This window comes from Malania oleifera, chromosome 12, assembly GCF_029873635.1.
Source record: "Malania oleifera isolate guangnan ecotype guangnan chromosome 12, ASM2987363v1, whole genome shotgun sequence".
NCBI classification, from domain to species: Eukaryota; Viridiplantae; Streptophyta; class Magnoliopsida; order Santalales; family Ximeniaceae; genus Malania; species Malania oleifera.
Window position 1 is genome coordinate 79,524,016 of NC_080428.1, and position 22,648 is coordinate 79,546,663.

Sequence of the window (22,648 nt, forward strand, 5' to 3'; positions counted from 1 at the left end):
TCCTCCCTCCCCACTCCCGAAACTTCCACTAAACCTCTATCCACAGCTCTATCAACTATCTAGCTCAAGACATCCACCTCTAAAATGAACAAAAAAGGGGAGAGATAGCCCCCTTGTCTTATCCCCCTTGTAGCCCTAAACCAAGATTTAGGCTCACCATTCACTAACATTGAATAATACGCATTTGACATATAGCCTTCCATCCATCTTCGCCATCTCTATCCAAAACCCTTCCTGAGAAAAATATTATCCAAGAAGTTCCAGCTCACCCTATCACAGGGTTTCTCAAAAGTCCAACTAAAAAATGAGTCCCTTATTCTTCCTTCTCCTAATATCCTCAACTACTTCATTCACGATTAGAATGGCATCCACAATCTGCCTCCTCCCCACAAACGCACTTTGGGCCTTCGTAATAGTCCTACCAAGACCACACACAACCTTTTAGCTAGTACTTTAATGATTATTTTATAAATGTTGGATACTAGACTAATAGGTGATAGGCCTGTTTTTCTTAGGCACCAAAGTTATAAAGGTAGAATTAATACTCTTGCATAAAATCCCATTCCGGTATAATTCATAAAAAACCTTCATCAAGTCATCCTTAACCACCGCACAACGTTCATGAAAAGCTAGATTGAAACCATCCGTCCTTGGAGCTTTGTCCCCTACCATCCCAAAGATGGGAGACCTCACTTCCTCTTCCTCAAAGGACCTCTCTAATCAAGCTATCTTATCATAAGACAAAGGCTCCCACTCCAACCCTTCCACCATCAGTCTATTTTTGTCCTCAGAAAACAAATTATAATAAAAACCAGTGATCTCTAAAGCTATCCTACTATTATCCAAGATAATTTCCCCCCTATCCAACTGCAGCTCCCTAATCAAAATTTTTCATATTTGCCCACTTGCTATCCTATGAAAAAGTCTAGAATTACAACTATCGTCTCTTACCCATTTAAACTTCGTCTTCTACCTCCAACTTCTAATTTATTTAAAAATCACCTTTCCATTTCATTCTTTAAGGAAACTATTTTCAGCTCCTCCCCCTAAGTGAGATTAATAACTTCTTCCTTTCTATCTACCTCAACCAAATCTCCTAAAATACTAGTCTTTTTAAGCCTAATGTCTCCAAACACCTCCCTACTCCACTTTCAATTTTTCTTTTAGCCTCTTCAATTTCTTCATAAATCTAAAACCTTCCCAACCCCTATCCACTTCATCACTCAAAGAATCCCTCACCAAAGGCTAGAAAATGTCATGATTCAACCACATATTTTCAAACCTGAAGGGAGTAAAGCCCCAAGACACTTTCCTAGATTCCAACAAAATAAGAAAGTGGTCAGAGATCGATTAGGTAGAGCGACTTGGGAAAGATTAGGGAACTTATCCTCGCACTCACTGGAGAACAAGAACCTATCAAGTCTACTAGCCACTGCCCTAGCTCCACCACCAACCAAGAAGATTTAGCATCATTCAAAGGAATATCCTTCAAGCCACTCTCCCTAATGAATAAATCAAATTTCTAATTTGTTGGAGTAACCCTACCACCCCCTTCTTTTCTCAAAGAAACCTCACTACAATTAAATCACCCCCCCCCCCCCCAAAAAAACAATCCACTTAGGGGAGCAAAAGCCAAAGAAATAATAAAGCTCATTCCAAAAGGAACTCCTTAGAGCAGGCCTGGAAGGACCATACACCAAAGAAACCCATCATTGACCTTGATCTCACTTCTAACAAGATAGAAAAAGGGAAAAAAAAACCATTATAATATCCACTCTGGATATAATATGAGTATCCCATAACACGAGAATGCCCCCACGAACCCCCAAGAGGCACAAAGATTACGTCCTTCTCAAATCCCATTAACACCCCCCCCCCCCAAAAAAAACATGACTAATTCAAGCTTTTTCTCCTAGATCAAAACAATATCTGGAGAACTCCTAAGCAGAACCTCCCAAAAAAAACTTCTTTTCCTAACATACCCTAGACCCCTCAATTCCAACTGACAATCTTCATAATCTAACACGTTCACCCCTTTTACCTATACCCTTTTTGCCCCCATAATTAATAGAAGAGGTCACATTCTTTAAATCTTTCTTAACCTTCTTCCTTCTCCTCTCGTAAGGGACTCAATCCCAATCTCACCTCAACTCCAACAAGACTCACAAGTTTCAAACCCAAGTCATTCAGGAGTTTGTTTAGGTCTCAGCAGTCTTTCTCACCACCTCCAAAGCCAAAAATGGAGGCACTACCCCAGCAAAACCTTCCTTGTGGCATAAAAGCATCAAAAGAAGAAAGAACTGCAAAGGAAGGGGAAGAATATCTCTCCTAGATTTAGATGAATACGAATCGCCCAAAGGAATAGCTGCCTCTTCATGAATACCCATCCCAACATCAGAAAGAATGCCAACGAGGTCCACCTTATCATGGATAGGCTCAGGACCAAAAGGACAAAGACCCCTTTTCAGTCAATTCTTTAGTCTAGTCCAAGTTATGCTTGCTTAGTGTCAGAGGACAATTGAGAGATCTCTTCCCCTAAATGCTGATTTTCTTGTGAGGAAATTATGCTCTGTGTTAGAGAGTGACAATGTAGTGGGGAAAAGGGGGAGTGAGATACTGCTATAATTGTATTCTCCAGGGATTTGGAATGAATATATGATTATCTGTGTTATCGTTTGTATGATTATTCTCTTGTAGTTGAATAATACAAGTAGTCCTTTTCATTGTGGTGTTTTGTTGCCTTGGATTGTGATGTCTCTGATTGTTATAGTCTTATTCGGTGTATAAGAATATATTGCTCGTGTGATATCCTATTGTTCCTTGGTTTTCTTGAGTATTGAGACTCACCAGGTGCTCATGATTGCAGGCTTGAACGTGTGAGACTTGGCTGACTTGTCGAGGGAGAGCTTTCAACGAGTGCCACATGGCCCTTACTTGAGTCCCATTTTGGGGGTCCATGATAGTTGATATCAGAGCACAGTGTGTGCGAGCACCATGAGTGGTAATATGAGAAACAAGTCAGGAAAAGTGGAGCACATTGAGGCGCTTGAGACGAAACTTGTAACCCTGGAGAGAACGTGCAGTGAACTCCAAGGGTTGGTGGCAACATTGATAAAAGAGAAAAGCGTGCCAACAAAGCTTAAGGCTGCTGAAGAAAACCCTAGAGAAAATCTCTATGGGGTATCAAAAGTTGTAGAGAGACTTGAGGAACTTGAAAAATTCATTCCACATGTGAAATCCCTGGAGAAACGGCCAAGAGAGCTTGAGGCCTTCAAGAAGAGTATCGAGCAGTTGGAAGCCTTTGAGAGTAGGCTGGAACATATTGAGGGCATATTGCCATCTCTTTCGTCCCAACGGGGAGAGCCAATAAAGCTTGAGGCCTCCTTACGGGAGCTAACGGATAATTTTGATTTCCTTGTAGAAGATGTTAAGGAGTCCATTACTGCTTTGAAGGAAGATTTGAAGGAGATGGGCAATGTCCAAAGTGCGGTGGTCCAAGTCCAGAGGGATTTACAAGAGATCACTGTGAAAGTGAATGCAGTTGCAGTGGCACAGATAGCCCAAAGGCCGGTTGGAGATCCAATTGAGAGTTTTCGATTGAAGGTACCGGAACCTAAAAGTTTTTGGGGTACGCGAGATGCCAAGGAGCTGGATAATTTCTTCTTTGATATGGAGCACTACTTCACGTGCTCACGAGTGGATCTAGAAGTGGACCGAGTAAATCTGGCAACAGTATACCTGGTAGGGGATGCAAAAGTGTGGTGGAGAACTAAATGGAATGATATTCAGCACAATAGATGTGTTATCAACACATGGGAAGGGTTGAAACAGGCGTTGAAAACTAAATTATATCCCAAAAATGTGGAGTACATAGCAAAGTACAAAGTAATAGAATTGCAACAGACCGGCTCAATAAGGAGCTATGTACAAGAATACCAAGCCTTGATGTTGGACATTATAGACATGACCGAATCAGACAAACTAATTCATTTTCTTCGGGGTTTGAAGACATGGCCAAGGAATGAATTGCGTCGGCAGGGTGCTGGTGATCTCTCTTCTACCCTCGCTGCTGTCGAATGGTTGGATGATTTTTCAGATAATTCTGGGAAGCGAAATTTCCCTACGTCCGCCAATAATGATTCCAGGCCCAGTAAAGTGTATAAGCCCACAAATTGGGGAAGGGATAGGGAGACAAATTGTTCTTGGAAGGATAAAAGAACGTCCATGGCTAAGGAGTGGAGGGGCGGACGAACGGGGGGTGGAGAGCGTCAACCGATCTCTTGTTTTCTTTGCATGGGACCACATCGAGTGGTGGAGTGCCCTGAACATAAAGCTTTGAATGCTATAAAGGCCCTTCGAGGGGAAACCGAAACCTCGACAACAACCCCAGAAGAACAACCAAATATGGTGAGAGCATTGAGATTTTTGGGGGCATTAGAGCGTCAAGTAATTAACAATAAGTCTCAGAAGAAGGGACTAATGTACGTTGATCTACTTTTGAATGGAAAGAAAATCAAGGCCATGATTGATACAGGGGTCACTCATAATTTCATTGTTGATTCTAAAGTTCAACGATTAGAATTGCAAGTAGATAAGGATGTGGGCAAGTTAAAAGCAGTGAATTCTCAAGCGTTAACCATGGTGGGGGTAGCACCTAAAGTGGAATGCCAAATGGGATCATGGTCTGGAACAATTGATTTCACTGTGGCACCCCTTGACGACTTTGATGTGGTATTGGGGATGGATTTTCTTAAAGTGACACGCTCAATGCCGATCCCAGCTGCGGATTGTCTTGTGATAATGGGAAGTGCACCTTGTGCAGTCCCCGCAACCTACAACAATTTCGATGAAAGAAAGTTGCTTTCAGCCCTCCAATTCAAAAAAAGAGTAAAAAGGGGAGAATCTTCTTTCGTGGTTCTACTGATAATCTCAGAAGATGCAGAGGTAGGGAAATATCCACTTGAGATTAAGGAAGTTTTAGAAGAGTTCAAGGAGGTGATCCCGAAACAGCTACCAAGGGTTTTACCACCTCGACGACAGATTGACCACGAAATTGAACTTTTTCCAGGAGTAAAGCTGCCAACACGTGCCCCTTATCAAATGGCACCGCCGGAGTTAGCTGAACTTAGAAGGCAACTAAATGATCTTATTGCAATAGGGTTCATCCGTCCTTCAAAAGCACCTTTTGGGGCCCCAGTGTTATTTCAGAAGAAACAAGATGGTAGTTTACGCTTGTGTGTAGATTATCGGACTCTTAATAAGGTGACGGTGCGCAACAAGTATCCCATTCCACTGATTGCTGATATTTTTTACCAGTTAAGTACAGCTAGATATTTCCCAAAACTAGACTTGAGGTCGGGATATCATCAAGTGCGCATTGTTGAAGGAGATGAACCGAAAACCACTTGTGTCACCCGGTATGGAGCATTTGAATTCCTTGTCATGCCTTTTGGGCTAACAAATGCACCTGCTACCTTTTGTTCTCTAATGAATCAGGTTTTTTGGGACTACCTTGATCAGTTTGTATTTGTTTACCTTGATGACATAATGGTTTTCAGCGCATCCTTAGAAGAACATAAAGATCATCTTCGGAAGGTTTTTCAAAAACTCAAAGAAAATCAGTTATATGTAAAAGGGGAGAAGTGTGCTTTCGCTCAAAAGTGTATTAAATTCTTGGGGCATATCATTGAGGAGGGCCAGATACGGATGGATTCAGCTAAAGTAAAAACTATCAAGGAGTGGCGAGCACCTACATCTGTTAGAGAACTGCGATCTTTCTTGGGTCTAGCCAACTACTATCGAAAGTTTATAGACGGGTACTCCAGAAGAGTTGTATTGTTAACAAATTTACTGAGGAAGGGGGTACCATAGGGGTGGTCAGAAGAGTGTCAATCAGCATTCGTTGAATTAAAGGAAAAGATTGTAGGAGATCCTGTGCTAATCCTTCCTGATATGACAAAACCATTTGAAGTGCAAGTAGATGCCTCAGACTTTGCATTAGGGGGAGTTCTCTTGCACGAAGGGCATTAAATTGCTTTTGAAAATAGAAAATTATCGGGTTTCGAACGGAACTATACAGCACAGGAAAAGGAGCTTCTCGCAATGGTACACTATCTTCGGGTGTGGAGGCACTATCTCTTGGGGTCCAAATTTGTGGTAAAAACCGATAATGTGGCAGTTACTCACTTTTTGTCACAACCTAGACAAACGTCAAAACAAGCCTGTTGGCAGGAGAAGCTAGCTGAATTTAATCTTGATTTTGAATATAAAGTAGGGAATACGAATGAAGTGGCTGATGCTTTAAGTAGAAAAACCGAATTAGCAGCATTGAAACTCATCAGTCATCTATCAACTAGTAGGGTGGCGTATCAGGGAACATTTAAGTACAGACCAGTAGGCGCAGTCACTGAGCAAACTAATAGAAGAAGGGAAGACACGACAATTCTGGGTAGAAGATGGACTGATAATGACTAAAGGCTAGAAACTTGAGGAAAATCTTACTAAAAGAGTGTCATGATATGTTGTGGGCTGGTCATCCGAGATGGCGAAGAACTCGGGCATTGATTACACGGGGGTACTATTGGGCGAATATACAAGATGATGTGATGAGTTATACCAAAACTTGCTTGATCTGTCAACAAGACAAGGTAGAAAGAAAGAAGACCTCGGGTTTATTGGAGCCATTGCTAGTGCCTGCCAGGCCATGGGAGAGTGTCTCTTTGGACTTCATTTCCTCGCTGCCAAAAGTAGAGGAGTATGACACAATTTTGGTGGTGATTGACCGATTCTCTAAGTATGCTACTTTCGTACCAGTCTCGAAGCCATGTTCAGCAGAAAAGACAGCTTAGCTATTCTTCAAGCATGTGGTGAAATATTGGGGTGATCCAGAAAGGTTCAAACCTTAATCTGTCCACCAGCTATCACCCACAAACAGATGGTTAGACCGAACGTTTTAATGGGATGCTGGAAGAATACTTGCGACATTTTGTTCACTCCAATCAGAAAAATTGGGTTACTTTACTGCACATGGCACAATTCTGTTTTAACTCTATGAAATCTTCTGCGACTAATAAAAGCCCTTTTGTGATTGTGACAGGTCAACAACCGACTCTCTCGCACACTTTAGATGGTCCATACAAAGGAAATTGCCCGAAAGCATACCAATTCACGAAAAATTGGTTGCAAAACATCGAAGTCACTCAAGCTCAATTAGAAAAAGCATCGAAGCGCATGAAGAAATGGGCTGACAAAGGGAGACGACCACAACAATTTAAAGCTAGAGATCTGGTTCTTGTAAAAGTGCCGCCGGAGACATTTCGATTTCTTCGCGGCAAGGATAAAAGGTTGTTACGCCGTTACGAAGGTCCAATCAGAGTGATCGAGAAGGTGGGACATGCATCTTATCGGCTCGAGCAATCCGAGTAGATGAAAAGCCACAGACGTCCAGTCCATCCCGTGTTTCATGTAAGCAATTTAAAGCCATTCCACACAGATGCAGCAGATCTGCACCGACAAAAGTTAAGGAGATCAACAATTTCCAGAAGGCAGCCTATCAACAAGGAAGTCCAAGAGATCATTGCAGACAGAGTCGTCAACAACAACAATTTCTGATTCAGTGGCTGGGACTGGTGGAAGAAGAGAATAGTTGGGAAAAGGCAGAAAACCTTCAACATGCCATACAGAAGATTGAAGATTTCATAAATTCGTAGTCAACGACATCTACTTCGACATCAGCAGAGTGCGAAGCCCTTCTACAACAAATCGACGAGGACGTCGATAAAATGAGTGGGGGAGGATGTTAGGGAGTGACAATGTAATGGGGAAAAGGGGGAGTGAGATACTGCTATAATTTTATTCTCCAGGGATTTGGAATGAATATATGATTATCTGTGTTATCGTTTATATGATTATTCTCTCGTAGTTGAATAATACAAGTAGTCCTTTTCATTGTGGTGTTTTGTTGCCTTGGATTGTGATATCTCTTATTGTTATAGTCTTATTCGGTGTATAAGAATATATTACTCGTGTGATATCCTATTGTTCCTTGGTTTTCTTGAGTATTGAGACTCACCAGGTGCTCTTGATTGCAGGCTTGAACGTGTGAGACTTGGCTGACTTGTCGAGGGAGAGCTCTCAACGAGTGCCACACGGCCCTTACTTGAGTCCCATTTTGGGGGTCCGTGACACTCTGCTTCGAAATCTTCTCCCCCTCATTTGCAAAAATTCTCTTTGACAGTTGAGCCCAATCATCTTCTCCTTCCATGACTAAATCAGCTAGCAGTTGATCGACTAAAAAACTATTTTCAGAGTCACAGAAACTGCTTTAGATCATCTTTGAGTGTGAGAACTTTTCCTTATCATAGTTTCCATCCCCATTTTCTACCTCAAAATCAGACGGTATTGGAGGAAGAAGACCTTTATCAATACCGCTCTCAATTCTCTAACTACTTGATAGATCAACTTCTGACTGATTGCAAAGCCTTTTTGATATATTCTCAAACATATAGGCAAGACAATAAAAAATATAAAACAACGCATTATTTTTAGTATGATGCACAAAACTATGGGATTTATAAGATAATTTTTTTTCAAAGATATGACATGGGAGCTTCGTGCACTCTTGTGACATTTTATGTGTCTTGAATCATAACATAACATACAAGCTAATCCAACTATATAAATACAATGGACTCCATTTAATTAGTACAGGTATACATAGAGATTATATTTTCATCCACACCTAACAGTTTTGTCTCAACTTGCGCACACAAGGATTTTTTTTTAGGATTTTCTTTTTTAGGCTAAAGAAGAAAAATATAGGCAGTGGACAAGGTGGGTGATGGATCAAAGTAAACGTTATCCCAAGGCACCCTCCCTTCCTCACACCATAAATATTTGTTGTAATAATTTTAGTATCTATTATATACCTTTTATAAATGTACACATGATTTCTATAACTTTTGCATTGTTTACACTGTACTGTGAATATATATCGTGTCTTTTACAATAGAAGTGAACTTGTGGATTATAATTAATTCTTAAATTTATATCTACTCATTTTTTTATGGAAAGAAGTTCTGAACTTGATGGACTGCAAATCTGTCATGGGGGAGCAAGGTTCCATGAAAGTACATAACTGAACTTTTGACATGGGAAGGCATCAGGACATGAGTTCCCAGTAAGGTTCATTACAACAATTTCCAAACTTTACAATAGAATCACAATGTTACTCCAATTTGCAGCCACTGACATACATTGTAGTTGTTTTATGACCAACTTATGTCTGTATATTGGGATGTAAAATTCTGATTTGAAGCGATCATAAAGCATTCCTTGCTACAGGTTGCATTGACGAATAACTTAAAATTTGAATTGATCACCAAAATGCCACTCAATACTTGCAATTTGTTGCATTTATGAATGAAATAACTTTGCAACTTCATTACCTCTATTCAATTACATTTTTCAAAGAATAGCTAAATCATTCGTATTACTTCATGAATAAATGGATAAAATTTTAGGCCTCATGTAGTTAAGGAAAACATTTTTCATTTTCCATTTTTATTTTTCCAAAGTACCATAAAAATTTTAGTTATTTTTTTGTTTTTCAATATTTATATAAAAAAGGTAGAAAATAAAGAGTTTGTTTAAATGTGCTGAACAATTTTTTTTTTTTCTATATTTCCCAATAACTACAAAAAAAGACAATTTTCTTTCATTTTTCCAAAAATTACATAAGGTAGTAATTTGGATCATGGATTTTAGAGCTTAAATTTAGATTTGTATGGATTTGGAAGAAACTCAATACATAAAATACACAAATTAGTCAAAGATCCAAATTTCATGTTCCCATATGCAAAGCAAACAACAACAATAGGAAGCCTCAAGTCTCTGTAGCTAGGGTTGGTTATAAGAATCATTTTCTGCCAATTCATATGATCGAGCGTATTTTCCTCAGCTAGCTTAGTGTTATTAAATCCTTCCTAACCATCTCGTTCCATGTTGTTTTGGGTCTACCCAACCCCTTCTACAACCTAACAAGCTCATATCTCATTCCATGCAATACTTAGCCTGCATCTCAAATGCCTAAACTATCTAAGTCGTTCTCCCCTTCCCCCCGCCCCCACCCCAACTTTAACTTATCTTCTACAGGTGCTATGGTAAGTTATTGTGAACATGTTTGTTTATTAATTTATCCTTTAATTTTATACCACTCATACCTTAGCATTTGCATTCAGCAACTTTTACTTTCTAGATATGTTGTTTCTTAATTGCCCTCTGCCCGTAGAACACGGCTGGTCTTACAATTGTCCTATAGAACTTTCCTTCTAATTTCAAGAGTATTCAACGATCACACAATATACACCCAAAGCACTCCTCCATATTACCCAACCTGCTTTAACTATATATTACATCTTCTTCAATTTCTCCTTCCACTTGCGTAATAGGTCCAAGGTATTGAAATCTACTAATGTTATTAATTTCTTGATTGTCAAAATATTCCTCCTTAGGTAATAAATTACATTTCATATATTCTATCTTATTTTTACTTATCCTAAAACCTCTAGATTCTAAAGTTGTTCTCCACAATTCCAACTTAGATTCTACTTCATTCCTACTTTCATCAATCAAAACAATATCATCTGCAAACAACATACACCATGGGATCTTGTTTAGATATTTCTAGTGAGTTCATCGATCACTAAAGCAAAAAGATAAGGGCCCAAAATAGAACCTTGTTGTACACCTATTGTGATTGGGAATCCTCTATGCTATCCTCATACAGTTTTAACACTAATTGTTACTCTATCATACATATCCTTAATGACATTAGTATATCTACTGCATACTCCTTTTCTAAAACCCACTAAATAACTTCCCTAAATACTTTATCATAGGCTTTCTCTAGGTTAAAAAAACTATATGCAAATCTCTCTTCTTTTCCCTAAATTTTGCCATTAACTTTTTTAAAAAGATAAATAAATTTTGTTGTCAATCTCCTAGTCCCAGGCATAAAATCAAATTGATTATCTGAGACCCTCATTTCTAATCTTACTCTTAGTTCAATTACCCTTTCCCACAGTTTCATCATATGACTCATAAGTTTGATTCTATGATAGTCGTTATTTGTTACAATTTTGGATATCACCTTTGTTTTTGTATATAGGTATTAACGTGTTTTTCCTCCACTCCTCTAGCATTTTATTGGTTTTTATTGTAGTGTTGAATAGATTAGCTAACCAAATACTTCCATTATTCCCTAAACATTTCCAAACTTCAATTGGGATGTTAACCGGTCATATAAATTTCCCACTTCTCATCTTCTTTAAGGCTATCTTAACTTCAATGACTCTGATTTTGTAATAAATCTCATATTTTTAGTCTTTTCCTCATTTGTCCCTTCTAAGTTCAAGCTTTCAATTTGTTTTTCATTAAACAACTTCTTAAAGTATCTTTGCCCCCTCTTTTTATGTCTTCTCCTTTAACCATGACATTATCATTCTCATCCTTTATACATTTTGCATTACCTAAATCTTAGCACTTTTTTTCTCTAGCTTTAGCAAGTTTTATATGTTTCTCTCCCCTTCTTTTGTTTCTAGTGTAGCATATAAACTATCATAAACTCTATGTTTAGTTGCACTAACACCTCCCATGCACAAAGTAAAAATTAGAAATCTAGAAAATAATTAAAAAATTTGTTTTCCAACTTTTTTATGTAAATCTGAAAACACGAAAAAACAAGATGGCATTTTCGCATGAAAAATGGAAAATATGACTATCTTCACAAGCAAATAGCAAAATAGTGCCGAAACTTTTTATTGTTGTTCATTTATTTCATACAAATTTCCTAAAAATGAAAAATTAGCTCAACTTTTTGTTTTTTTTTTTTTTTTTGAAAAACTAAAATGGAAAATGAAATTTGTCTCCCACAATTAAATGGGTCCTTCGACTTTCAAGGATTTTACAAAATTCTTCACAATAAGCTAACACCTCATGATCTGGGGTCTAATTCCTCCTTAATTGAAAAACATCACTAGCAAGTTTCAGTTTTCACCCTAACCACCTAGGAAATAAAATTTTAAAAAATAAAAATATTTTAAGACACAGAAGGAAATATCTTTTATGTTATTGTGAAAAAAGAGGACAAGGATAAAAAACAGCAACCAAAAAAAGAAAAAAGAAAGAAAGAAAACAAACAGAATAAAACATTATAACTTAAAAGGACATCTGGAAAAGGCGGAAAGAACCGGTGGAGAGAATGTGCCTTTGTCAGGTAAACAGCATCCTGAAGTTGCTGAAGGGTATCTTTTATACGATCGCCTTGCACTAGAATGTCTTCAACAATATCAAAAGATATCTGCAAGACATAATGATGCTGCCTTCTTCAAAAAAAAAAATATTACATTTAAAAAAAAAAAAAAAAAGGTACAAAAGTTAAGAAGCAAATCCAAACAGACCTCACTTCCCTTCACATGAAGAGATAACATTTTACTTAATGTCCGAATGCTGGAAAGAGGACCACGAATCTGAGTGAAATAAGATGAAAAATAAAATGAGAAGTTAACATTTTCAATTCATTCAAAAAACAGAAAAACAGTATTATACAGCATCTTACTTGCTCAACCAGTTTACTCATCCTAACATTATTTTGCCAAGAGGAGTGCTGAAGTAACATTGCTTTCTGTTGAGTCATGCAGAAAAATCAGATTTCAAGCTACAGAAAAAGCCAATAAGAAGCAGAAAGTCAAATCTCCAGCATATTGACAATGGAAATCAAGCACCCATGAAGAACAACCTAATATATGATTTTGCAGTCTCTTGAGAACCCAAATCTGAAGAAAGCAATAAGAAGGTACTACAAAGAAGCAACCAGCAGGTGATTATTAAAATAATCCCCACAGTTCACTGGTGCAGGAAATGAGATTATAAATAAATTAACTTCCGATTGGTATGACAGCATAAACTGTTTAAGATAAAATTGATATAAAATCAACAATGGAGCTAGTTAATTAAGTGATATTGCTGTCACTTAACCACTATCGAATGTTTGCTAATTGAATGGAATTGAATCAAATTTCTCGCTTGATTTCATCATGCTCCCATTCAAATTTTCATTCCATTCCTGTCCTACCCCATTCCATACTACAAACCAAACATACCGTATGAATCATTGAGCATCACAAATCCCAATTCCTGAATGCAACTGAAGGAAAAAGGAACTTTAACTTTGGCATTTCCACACAACAAACTAACACAGGTTCATATCTCAATGAGATATCAAAATTTTCTTTCAAGGACTGCACAGAAATGCTTCTCAGTCGCAAAAATTATCTGACTCTTAGTAGCACAAAGCCACAAACCGGGCTCTGAAGTTTGAAACTTGACTAGAATGTTTTTGACTCTTAATACACTACCAATGGTAAACATAAAAATATGCAGCACATATACATTACTCACATTGTTCTACTGTGCAGTTAGCATGTTCTAGCAAGAAGGAATAAGTTTGGTTTGTAGAGGACATAAGATAGTCAGGGTTGATGGGCTTGACCCGCCTATTATTTGAGCAGGGTGAATGCTTAATATATAAACAGCACACTCCAAAACTAAAGGCTTCTTAAAAAAAAGGAAAGGGGGGGGAGCGCTTAAAATTTCTGTAATTAAGAGCTATGGAGTCTGTTATGAGTAAGTAAGATAGCAACTTGGTATAGTTCTGTTGAACAACCTGATCCATGACATATGCCATTGCAATAGAGCGAGAAATGTTAATGGCATTTGATCTCTGCTCTGCAGTGAACTTGCACATTTTCAATGAGTCATCCTTGAGAGTTTGATTTTCCAAGAGTTTCAAATCTGAACGTCGTGGCAGAGCATAAGCTTCCTCAGGAGATGGGCAATGCATTAAATCATGCCCTTCCGCTTGTGAATTGCTGCATGATTCCACCATTGGAAGCTCAGCAACCAGAAACCCCACAACAAAAGGATGTTTCACCATGGGGAAGACCACAGCCCGGAACTCGGGTATAACCTCTGCCTACAGTTCATACGTAAAAACTCTAATAATAATAGTAATAACAACAACAACAATAATAATGATGATGATAATAAATAATACAACAATAATAAGCAAAAAAAAGATTACTAAAGTTGTTTGGAACACAGCGTTGATCAAATCATACCTGCTGATTTGAAAGAGCAGCCTCCGCAGCACGTAAGCCTGTAGGAATACTAAAATTACCAATCAATATCACAACGTCATCTGCACTCACACCAGGATATAAAGCAACTCGACGTAGCTCCAACCGGTCCATAACATAGCTACCAGCTGGTCTAACATAGACCTGCACAACAGTAGGTTATGTCATGAACATTTTGACAGATCTTATCGCCTCCAAGATAAAGATGTAGCTTCAAGCGGGACACACCTTCAGTAATCATGTCGACTGTATTAGTTCCAGTAAAGCTTCTAATTATCAATGATTAGTGCGTGAATCATATGTATATAAATCAATTTTGACCATTCAAGTTGGTTTTGTAGTGTATATTACTGGAAAACCAATCATTCTAACTTTTAAGTTTTGTTAGAAAAGAATAGACTATTTTCATAATTACGTGGTGTCAGTGGGGGTCTTTGTCCTTCAAGTTTTTTTTATTATTAATACATAATAGGGCAGACCTGAAGCTGTATGTAAGGCTCCAAAAAACTGCCACCAGTTTTTTCTCTCCTCTTTCTCTTCTTCTCTTCCCTTTTCTTATTCTTCTCTTCTCCATCTCTAACTTCACAACATGGTATCAGAGCACTAATCTCCTCCAAATATGATTTGTCTGAGTTGATCTTGGACACACTATTTTTCTTTTTTTATACTCTATTTTTCTTTTTCTTTTTTTCATCTTTCCCTAAACAGTTCTCAAATCTGATTGTTTGATTGGTTTGAGAGTCGTCTAGGGGCACTCTTCCTCTCCATTAGGCAGTACAGCATCCTTGTTTGCATGCATTTTCATGGTAGTTTGCTGATGCAAAGTCAGATGCATACTGATCCTGGTGCACTGCTTCTACAGGCTGGTTGTGGCTGTTTTGACGTTGCACATGTCTGTGATTGAATGCTTGCAATCTTGTATAAGTTTCTGGTTGGTTTCAATTGTAGTTTGACAACTATTTTATTCTGTTTCTGCCTGCACTCACTTCTAGTTGCTGCTAGGCTGTTTATAAAGTTGCTGTAGTGCTTTGTTGTGGTCTGCCCTGTTCTGTGGGGTCAAGTCATTCCTCCAAGAAACATTGCAAGTTCAGTTCTGTCGTCATAGCTACCTCTTAAAGTTCTGGACTTTTTAAGGTCTGAAGTACTCTTCTTTGATTGTGTGCTGCCTGATTCCGCATTGTTGACTGGTGTATGCATATTGTAGCATATTGAGGTTCGTCCTAATAGCCTCTATAGAGAGAGTTCGGCTTACACTGTTTACATAGAGATCACACCCATCAAATTGGTTGGATCCTCTTAACTTCTTGCTGTGGTCTCTGGAAGTGTGTGTGCATATTAATGCAAAAGGGAAGTCCAAGTATCTGTTGCATTTTCCTCCATCTCCAGTTTCCAAGGATTGTGAGTTGGATGAAAGAGAATGGCATATTGCTAGAGTAATTGTGGAATAGCATGGTGCCATAAATTGCTGCATATATGATGATTCATAGAACAGCCAAGGTTGTATGAATGATCTTCTTGAAAGCTTAGACAAGATAATTGAACTTGTGTTTTTTATGAGAAGTTTTTCAAGTACAACCAAGAAGGTAGGTCCATTTGAGAATTCTATTACTCTGAAAGGTATGTAGGAGTCACTCAATATGGATCAACCAATTAGTTCCAACATTGAGATGATTAAGCAGCAACTAGCAGAGTCCTTTGCTGCCAGCTTTCTATCTGTACTAAGTCATAAGCTTCAAACCATCTAAGATTAGACTCTCGCCAGTAATCCATACCATCCATGAATGAAGTATATGCTAGAGTTCAACAAACCAACAAAGATGACTCTCAAGATTTTTCCCATGATAATTTAACCATAGCGAGCAACTTAGCACTACCTCTGATTATGGTAGAAGAAGAGCTAGAGGGCGAAGATGAGGTTTCAATGGCACTTGTGGCAGAGGTAGTGTATCAAGTTGAAGAGTTCATAGCAATTCTTGTATTTGCACACATTGTGACAAAGACAATTATACTTCACTGTTGGAGTCTCCATAGGAAACCTACTTGGGCCAATTTTCTAGCTGAGGATGATTCTAGTGTTGACACTTCAAGTGCACTTGACCACTACACTGGAAGGTTGAATACGTCATCTACCATGTTCCAAGAATAGTATAGCAATCCTGTCCGCATGGTTCAACAACTCCAAACTCAGACTTCTACACCTAGTGCTACCATGACCCATTTAGGTACAGCCATGCTTCTTTCCTCTTTATCTTCCTTTCCATTGGTTCTAGATTCTGGCGCCTCATCACATATCATGCGTAATTTATTTCAATCCTCGAAATCGATTACTTTGCACTTTAAGTTCTATTACACTAGTTTCTAGTTGTGACAATATTCTTTTATTTCCTTTACTATTTGTGTTATATGTGCCTAAATTTCCCTTGAATGTGTTACAAGTTAGTCAATTAACTAAATCTCGCAGCTATTATATGACCTTCTTTCCTTCTCATTTTGTTATTTAGGATTGGTGGAGGGCTTCAGAAGGATGGCATATATTATTTTGATGGTGGCAATGGTTTATCCGGTTTTTGTCATACGGCTTCTTTAATTCATAATCACAGTGTTTCCTTGGATTAAAGGCGCAAGCTCATTTAGTTCATCCAACTCTTCAAAAACTGTTATTCATGCATCTCTTCAAAAACTATATCAAGTTTTCCCACGTTCATGTCTATTCCTCGTTTTGAGTGTTGTGTGTTTCAATTAGGAAAGCATGTTAGAATATCTTTTCCACCTAGAGTCGAGCCTCGCAGTAAACCAATTTGGTTTTATGCCTAGGAGATCTACCATAGAAGTTATATATCTTTTAAGAAGATTAATGGAAAAGTTTAGGAAAAAGAAGAGGAACTTGCATATGGTATTTATTAACTAAGAGAAAGCATATGATAGGATACCTAGGGAAGTTCTATGGTGGGTTTTAGAAAAAAATGATGTATGTAGTAGGTATTCTGATATCATTAAGGATATGAACGACGGAGTAATGACTAGTGTAAGGACTATAGATGGAGAAACTAGAGAATTTCCAATCATCATAGGTGTACATCAAGGATTACTTTGAGCCCTTATCTTTTTGCTTTAGTAATGGACCAACTAACTAAGAGTATTCAAAATGAGGTTCTATGGTGTATGTTGTTTGCAAATGATATTGTATTGATTGATGAAACTAGGGGCGGAGTAAAGGCTAAGTTAGAATTATGGAGAGAAGCTTAGGAATCTAGAGATTTTAGGATAAGTAGAAATAAGACAGAATATATGAAATATAATTTCAGCAATGGTAGGAGGAATATTGGAGACAAAGTTAAACTTGATGATGAAAAAATAAATAGCACTTGTAGATTTTGATACCTTGGATCTATTATGCAAATTGAAGGAGAAATTGAAGATAATGTAATGCGTAGAGTTAAAGCAGAATGGGTAAAATGGAGAAATGCTTCAAGTGTGCTTTGTAATCATAGAATACCCTTAAAATTAAAAAAGAAGTTTTATAGGATGACTATAAGACCAGCTATGCTATATGGATCAGAATGTTGGGCGACGAAGAAAAAGAATATCCAAAAAGTAAAAGTTGCTGAGATGAGAATGCTTAGATGGATGAGTGGTATAACACTGAAATATAAATTAAGAAATGAACATACTCATGGTAAGTTAGGTGTAACTTTTATAGAAGACAAGATAAGGGATGGATGACTCAGATGGTATGGACACTTGCAACATAGACCACGTAGTGTGCCAATGAGGAAGGGTGAGTCAGTTATTGTGGGGGGCTGTAGAAAGAGTAGGGGTAAGCCTAAAATAACTTGGAATGAAATAGTAAGGATTTAATAGCCCTAAATCTATCAAAAGAAATGGTCCATGATCATATAAATTGGCGGAAAATGATACATATAGCCAACCGCACCTAGTGGGACTTTAGGCTTGGTTTTGTTTTGTTGTTATTGATTTTTTACGTATAACCAAAATCTGCTTGTTAAAAGATTGGTCTGAGTTTTCTTAATGTGTTTACTCAATTCTACCAAAAAATAAAATCTCAATTTGGCATTAGAACTCAAAATTTTCAATCTAATAATGCACTTAAATATGTTCAAAATGGGTTTTAATCTTTTGCTTGGCCAAAGGAATTGTTCATCAAACCTCATGGGTACATACTCCTCAACAAAATGGAGTAGTTGAAAGGAAAATAGATATTCACTTGACAAATCATGGTCTCCACTCTTTCATATATATATTCCTATTAACTTTTTTGGACTGAGCTCTTCTTACACCATGTTTTCTGCTTAACAAGAAATCCCTTAGTGTTCACAGGGGGGATTCCCTTCTCTATCATGTGCGCAAAAACCATGATCTCTATTCTCTGTAACACTCATGCCTTTGGGTGCATATCTTTTGTTTACATTATATATGTTGGTTAGGACAAGTTCTTTTCAAAATGTGTCTTCGTTGGGATTGTTATAATCCCCAAACTCATAGGGAATATGTTATTGTAGATGTTACCTCCTTTTGGAAGGACACCATACTTCTCTAGGGTTGGGTCCTCCTTGTATGAATCTATTTTGAGTCCATCAACAATTTTTGGTCCCCCCACATGTTAATCCTCTAGCTACCCTTCTCCCTCAAGAAAAAACTTACACTCCTTTTCCAAATCAACTAGTTACTAACCTAGAGAAACAACTGAGGGTTTATGAATGACAAAAAGTAGGCATAGACATCCCTACCACCATACACCTCTTTTGCCCTTCACTATTTCAACTTCAAGTTTTGGACATATATCCCAACATGACTTGTATTTGCTCGTTGCTCACACAAAAGGTGCTCCACAGTCATTAGTTGCTTATCCAATTCTTCACTTCCTAATCCCATGCATAATTTTGCCCTGTCTATTTTGTTTATTTCTATCCCTTCCTAGCTTTTTGAAACACTTGCTAACCATGGGTAGAAGCATACAATGGACGTCTTGACTACTTAAGCAACATGGATTGGGTGGATCTTGCTCTTGATGAAAGTTGGTTAGGTTGTTAGGTACACAACTTAAAATATCTTCTTGAAAGTTCTATTGAATGGCTTAAGGCTTGAATGATTTCCTAGGGATACACTTAAATCTGGTATGATGGTCTCCACATTTCGTTTTATCTAGTGCTACTCTGATCATTTGGTTTTTGTCCACAAAAAGGAAACAAGTGATGGTACTTCTAATAGTTTATGTTGATGATATTATCATTGATGACCAATGCATAATTGCATATGTGAAGGAGTAGCTTCAAACATAATTTCAAGGACTAGACTACTATGCTTTCTTGGAATTGAGATTGTCCGGTGCAAGAAAGGGTAGAGTCTATCTCAACGAAAATATACCTTGGACTTGCTAAATGAGACTCGTACTTTTGGAGCTAAACATACTCTTGTGGTCCCAACACAAAGTTCTCTAGGGATGTTGCCGAACTTTGAAGACAAACATTGATATAGACATTGGCAAGTTGATCTACTTGATTGTCACTAGACATGACAAATCCATCGTTGTGGGGTTGATGAGCCAATTTATTGAAAAATACCAAATAATTGGAAGTTGCTTGTAGGATTCTACAATATCTCAAAGGATCTCTTAGCAAAGGTTTGATGTCTAAATGTAATAGAAACAATGTACTAGGAGATATTCCAGCGCATATTGGGCTAGCATGGTTGATGATCAAAGTTCTACACCTGGTTATTGTACATTTGTGGGAGGATCTTGTTACTTGGCATAGCAAGAAACAAACTATTGTAACAAGATCTAGCATTGAAGCAGAGTAATACACTATGGCTCATATGAATGAGCTTATGTTGTTGAAGTCTCTTATGTTAGAGATGTGATTCTTGGTGTCGAAGCCTATAATATATTTTGTTATGATCAAGCTGCCATTTATATTGCTAGGAAAAGTACACTTAAGTTGACTATCATTTTTTGTGAGGATGTTGTGTTGAAGAAGGTTTTGAGAACTCCGTTTGTCAAATCTATGGATCAGTTAGGCAATGTTTTCATAAAGGCTTTATTTAAGCTTGTTTTTTTCTAATCATTGTAAACAAGTAGGAGTTCGATAATATTTATACACCTCCAGCTTGAGGAAAGTGTTACAAGAGAATAGGTTAATAATGTTAATGCACCACCAGCTTGGGGAGAATGTTAGAAGAGAAGGTTGCAATGTTTTCACAAAGGCTTAATTTAAGCCTACCTTGCCTAGTGGTTGTAACAAGTTGGGGTTAGGTGATATTTATACACCTCAAGCTTGAGGGGAAGTGTTAGAAGAGAATAAGTTGTTCTAGTAATTATGTGGATGTGGTCCGAGAGGGTGTATTTTTATCTTCCATGTTTTTTTATTATAAACATATATGAGAGCAGACATGGAGCTGTGCCTAAGGCTCCATGAAACTGTCAAATGGTTAATGTCACCAATTTTTCATCTCATCTTTCTCTTCTTCTCTTCTTCTCTTCTTCTCCTCTTCTCCTCTTCTTTCCTTCTTCTCTTATCTCTGACTAACTTCACAACAAGTTTTAACTCTCTCTTGCAGATTCAAGGTGACGAACTCATTTAACGTATGATCCAATAGTTCAATTAATACTGAAACATGTGCAACTGCCAACAAGCTCCACATTCTCTAAAAAGAATATATATATATACACACACACATATGCGGAGCCTTCCACTTGAGCACAAGATACAAAAAAATAACAATAAATTCTGTTCATTTTTGGATACTGCGTCTCCCACCATATGATGAACAACCGTGCTTAACCGAATTTAAGAAACCAGACACAATTTTTTTCAAAAACTGAGAACTCTGTTTGTCAAATCTATGGATCAGTTAGGCAGTGTTTTCAAAAAGGCTTTATTTAAGCTTGTCTTTGTCTAATCATTGTAAACAAGTAGGAGTTCGATAATATTTATGCACCTCCAGCTTGAGGAAAGTGTTACAAGAGAATAGGTTGATAATGTTAATGCACCACCAGCTTGGGGAGAATGTTAGAAGAGAATAGGTTGCAATGTTTTCACAAAGGCTTAATTTAAGCCTTCCTTGCCTAGTGGTTGTAACAAGTTGGGGTTAGGTGATATTTATACACCTCAAGCTTGAGGGGAAGTGTTAGAAGAGAATAAGCTGTTCCAGTAATTATGTGGATGTGGTCTGAGAGGGTGTATTTTTATCTTCCATGTTTTTTTATTATAAACATATATGAGGCAGACATGGAGCTGTACCTAAGGCTCCATGAAACTGTCAAATTGTTAATGTCACCAATTTTTCATCTCATCTTTCTCCTCTTCTCTTCTTCTCCTCTTCTTTCCTTCTTCTCTTATCTCCGACTAACTTCACAACAAGTTTTAACTCTCTCTTGCAGATTCAAGGTGACGAATTCATTTAATGTATGATCCAATGGTTCAATTAATACTGAAACATGTGCAACTGCCAACAAGCTCCACATTCTCTAAAAAGAATACACACACACACACACATATGCGGAGCGTTCCACTTGAGCACAAGATACAAAAGAAATACCAATAAATTCTGTTCATTTGTGGATACTGCGTCTCCCTCCATATGATGAACAACCGTGCTTAACCGAATTTAAGAAACCAAACACAATTTTTTTCAAAAACTAAAACCAAAAATCAACAATAACAACGGCAAACTTGTCCAAACTGACCGAAAGCAAAGCATTGGGTACGACGATTCTGCGAAAGAGGTCTAACTGCTCGAGACATAGTTTCTGGAAATCAGCGCTAGGGAGAACCAAACCCGCACTCTTTCCGTCCTTCTCGATCCGTTGCACGAAATCCACCGGGGAGGTCGAGGCACTGCGAATGGCCGATGCGACTGCGGCGGCCGAAGACACCTCCGCTTCATCGAGGCTGGTGTGGCTCACTTGATGAAGCGGCCTAGCGTTAGGGTTTTGGAGGGATTGGGAGTGTTCGGAAATGGTGTTCGCGAAGGAGGATGGGGAAGAAGAAGAAGAAGAATTGGCAAGGAGCGGTGTGCGTGTGGAATTGCTAGGTCTATGGAGTTTCTGAGGGTGAGGGCAGAAGAGGAGGTTGCAGCTGCTGTAGGAGTTGGGATTGCAGAGAGGAATTTGGGAATGAATTGCAGAGAGCAGCATTGTACTACCAGTCTGCGAGCCAAATTAGAGCAAGTGAAGGAGGCAGAAGCAAATGCAGACCGCAGCCAATCTCCAAAATGATGGGAACTTTTCCCCAAGTCTTAAGAAAGACGATTTCAGGATTCTAAAAACGAATTTCGGAGTTAATGTTGGAAGGCATGTTAGCCATGATGAAATTGTTTTTAGAAAAGACGCTTTTTCTTGTTAGCCATATCACTAAGATGGACACAAAAAAAAAATTTAAATTATAAAACCAAATCAAATTAAATTAAAAAAGTAATTAATTGAGTCTGTTAAA

General features: G+C 37.9%; 1 protein-coding gene across 1 annotated transcript in view; it reads right to left on the bottom strand.

The window, feature by feature from the left end:
* LOC131144266 (chloroplast sensor kinase, chloroplastic) overlaps positions 1-22,424 on the bottom strand; it is a 37,974-nt gene extending 15,550 nt beyond the window's left edge. Inside the window, exons 1-6 of the mRNA XM_058092802.1 lie at positions 21,901-22,424; positions 14,178-14,339; positions 13,724-14,032; positions 12,617-12,682; positions 12,459-12,527; positions 12,266-12,358 (exon numbers count right to left, since the gene is read on the bottom strand). Of these exons, the coding sequence (XP_057948785.1) occupies positions 12,266-12,358; positions 12,459-12,527; positions 12,617-12,682; positions 13,724-14,032; positions 14,178-14,339; positions 21,901-22,350 (1,149 nt within the window). The 5' untranslated portion in view covers positions 22,351-22,424. The remainder of the gene's footprint in view (positions 1-12,265; positions 12,359-12,458; positions 12,528-12,616; positions 12,683-13,723; positions 14,033-14,177; positions 14,340-21,900) is intronic.
* Positions 22,425-22,648: the final 224 nt, after the last annotated feature.